This window comes from Anas platyrhynchos, chromosome 23 (assembly GCF_047663525.1).
Source record: "Anas platyrhynchos isolate ZD024472 breed Pekin duck chromosome 23, IASCAAS_PekinDuck_T2T, whole genome shotgun sequence".
NCBI classification, from domain to species: Eukaryota; Metazoa; Chordata; class Aves; order Anseriformes; family Anatidae; genus Anas; species Anas platyrhynchos.
This window is the reverse complement of record NC_092609.1, coordinates 5,297,336-5,300,301: the sequence shown is the minus strand read 5'-3', so window position 1 is coordinate 5,300,301 and position 2,966 is coordinate 5,297,336. Positions and strand designations below refer to the sequence as shown.

General features: G+C 60.9%; 1 protein-coding gene across 1 annotated transcript; it reads left to right on the top strand.

Annotated features, from left to right (window-relative positions):
- Positions 1-2,615, top strand: LOC139999307 (uncharacterized). Its single transcript, XM_072027091.1, has 4 exons — positions 1-331; positions 436-1,343; positions 1,482-1,714; positions 2,001-2,615. Exons 1-3 carry the CDS (start codon positions 1-3, stop codon positions 1,671-1,673), a joined length of 1,431 nt encoding a protein of 476 aa, XP_071883192.1. The 3' UTR covers positions 1,674-1,714; positions 2,001-2,615.
- The last annotated feature ends 351 nt before the right edge of the window (positions 2,616-2,966 follow it).

The window sequence follows — 2,966 nt, the reverse complement described above, 5'->3', positions numbered from 1 at the left end:
ATGGTGACGGGGACACTGGTGCCCCACCATGCGCTGGGGCTGCGGCCCAGGGCCGTGCTCCATGGGGAGCTCCTGCACCCCGCAGGCACCTGCCTGTTGCAGGCCCCCGCCCAGCGCAACCCCTCGCCACCCCTCGTCCCGGGGCCTCCGCTGCGGGGGCAGGCGCTCCCCACGCCCCGCACCCTGAGCAGCAGCCGGGGGCAGCTGCCGGAGCCCTGCTTGCACGCCGTGGGGCTCAGCGAGGACCAGGGGCCCCCGCTGCCCGGCCCCACTCCCCCCGAGCCTGCCCAGGCTCCAAGGACCGCCAGCACCCAGACGGCGACGCCCGACGGTGAGTTTGGGGCTGGCACAGCCGGCCGCTTGTGGCCCCACACCCAGGGGCCACGGGAAAGCTGACATCGCCCGTCTTGGGGGATTTTCTTGCTTCGTCCTCAGCGGCGACAGCCCCGCAGGTGCCTGAGGAGCCCCCGCAGCTGCCCGAGCTGGGCCCCGATGCCTTGGCCGAGGCCTTTCCAGAGCTGGCAGGGGACAGCCAGCAGCTGCAGCACGTGCAGGACGAGCTCCTGGCCCACCTGGACATCCCCATCCCCGACATGGAGGAGCTGCTCAGCTGGCTCGATGCCGTGGAGCCCCAGGACGCCTTCCCCGATTTGCCCAGCAGTCCTGCCCTCAGCCGCTTCCTCTCCCAGCTGCCCGACCTCTGCGAGGACATCGAGGAGCCGAGCACGCAGGGACTGGAAGCCACAGGAGCCCTCGGTGAGGTCCCCTCAAGCCCTGGGGTGCGCCCCGAGAAGCTTGAGGGTGGGCTGTCGCTGCAGTCCCCCGTCGTGCCAGCAGTGAGCCCCCCCCTCAGCCCTGCAGCCAGTCCCCTGCCCAGTGCGCTTAGGAGCCCCCTACCCAGTCCACCCCTGAGTCCCCCCAGGAGCCTCCCTGACACCCAGGTCCTCAGTGCCCTTAGTAGAGCCCAGCCCAAATCCCCCCCGAGTTCCCCCAAGAAACGCCCCAACCCCAAGGGCCGCAGTGACCATAGGAGACCCCTGCCCAAACGCCCCCTGGGTCCCCTCAAGAGCCCCCTGGCTGCCCCTGCGTCCACCGGCACCGAGCGGGGGGCCAAGCGCCCCGCGCCCAGCAGCACCCCCGGGACAGCGCAGAGCTGCCAGCACAGGAGGCCGACGACAGAGAACCCCCCCCGCAAGGAGAGGAAGATGCTGCTGGGCCAGGCTGGCCAAGGCCGCAAGAGACCGTGCCAGGGGAAGACGCGTGGCAGCAGCACGGTGGCTGGCAGCAGCAGGGAAGCAGGCAGCAGCGGGCAGCAGCTGGCGATCAACAGCACCACGGCACCGGTGAAGAGAGCGCGAAGCCCGGGGGCTGCAGGGGGGCAAGGAGCAGCGGCACCAGCTCCCCGCAGAGCGCGGCTGCTGCCGGAGACTCCGAGTGGGGAGCCCCGTGCCGTGCGGCCCCAGGACAGGCTCTGTCCCCAGGCCAGCGGGGCCAAGACGCTGGAGGAGTCGGTGCCCATCACGCCGCAGCAGCGTCCCGAGCGGGAGCGCCTGAAGAAGCTGGCCCAGGAGGAGCGTCAGCGGGCGGCCCACCAGATGAAGATCGGCCCCGTGCAATTCTTCGTGCAGCGGCAGAAGGACCACGCCAGAGCCTACTCTTACGGCTACCCGTGACCGACCTCGGGCTTCTCCTCGACGGCCCCTGCAGCACCCAGGCAGGCACAGAGACCTCTGCAGGCACCTGCTCCAGCTTCAGCCACGCTCCTCAGCCCTTGCCCCTCTCGCTTGCCCTCTCCCCTCTCTCGTGCTGGAGCTAGGGGATGAGCTTGCCACTCTCAGGGATGGGCAACGGGGGCAATGGAAAATGCGTGGCTCACCGAGGAAGGTGGCAATGGGAAGCTGGGGAGATGCTGGCAGCGGCTGGGCTGGGAAAGCTTGCCCATGGCAACTGCTGCTTGGGACACCAAAGGGCTGAGAGACAAGACTTGCTTCTTCTTTCAGGGCATTGCTCTTCTTTCCTGCCTTCTGGATTAAATTCCTCTCCTTACGTGGTCACTCAGCAAGGCCTCTGCCTGCAGCTCTTCTTGCACTGCGATGCCAAGGGGATTTCATGCAGCCCGCTCCCGCTGCCCATGCTCAGGCCGTGCATGGATGTGGGCATGGCCAGCACGGACGGCAGAAAATGGATGGATGGATGGATGGATGGATGGATGGATGGATGGATGGATGGATGGATGGATGGAAGAATGGGAGTTGGGAATTGAGCCTTGGGAGCAGCAATGGGAGGTGGCTGGGATAGGAAATGATCAGTGGGATGGGAAGTGATGATGGGGATAGGAATTCATTGTTATGGGAAAAATGGGTTTTATTTTTATTAAATTTAAATTTGTTAATTTTCATTTAATTTGTTGGTTTTATTATTTATTTCATTAAATCCACTTTATTGACTGTGTTGTACAGTATGGCATTGTTTTCTTATTATAAAATTATAAGTATTCGTATTTAATAGTATTAAATATTTTTATATATTGATATATTATAAATTGTACATATCATTATTTATCATTTTGTTTGTTTCTCTTCCTTTTCTACCCTATTAAACTCTCCTTATCACAACGCACTGGTTTGGACTTTATTTTTCCTTCCGAGTCGTTGCGCATTCACTCAGGATGGGGGGACATTAGCGAATGCCTGTGTGCTTCAGATCCAAGGTCACCTTTGCCCTCAGCTCAAGATCCATCTTTGCATCTGTTGTTGTGAAACAATGTTAACAACCAAAAAAAAAAAAAAAAGTTTATGTACTTCCTAGCAGCAGCTGTAGGTTTGCCGGGGTCTGCTCTCTGCATTTGGTAGACCATTCCATGCTCTTCCTCCCCTTCAGGAGGAAATGTCTGGTTCTAGGAAAATGCGTCTTGAGCTGATGCAAAGCTGTGACGCAGCCTGCAGCCCCTGCAAGCCCTGGGATTG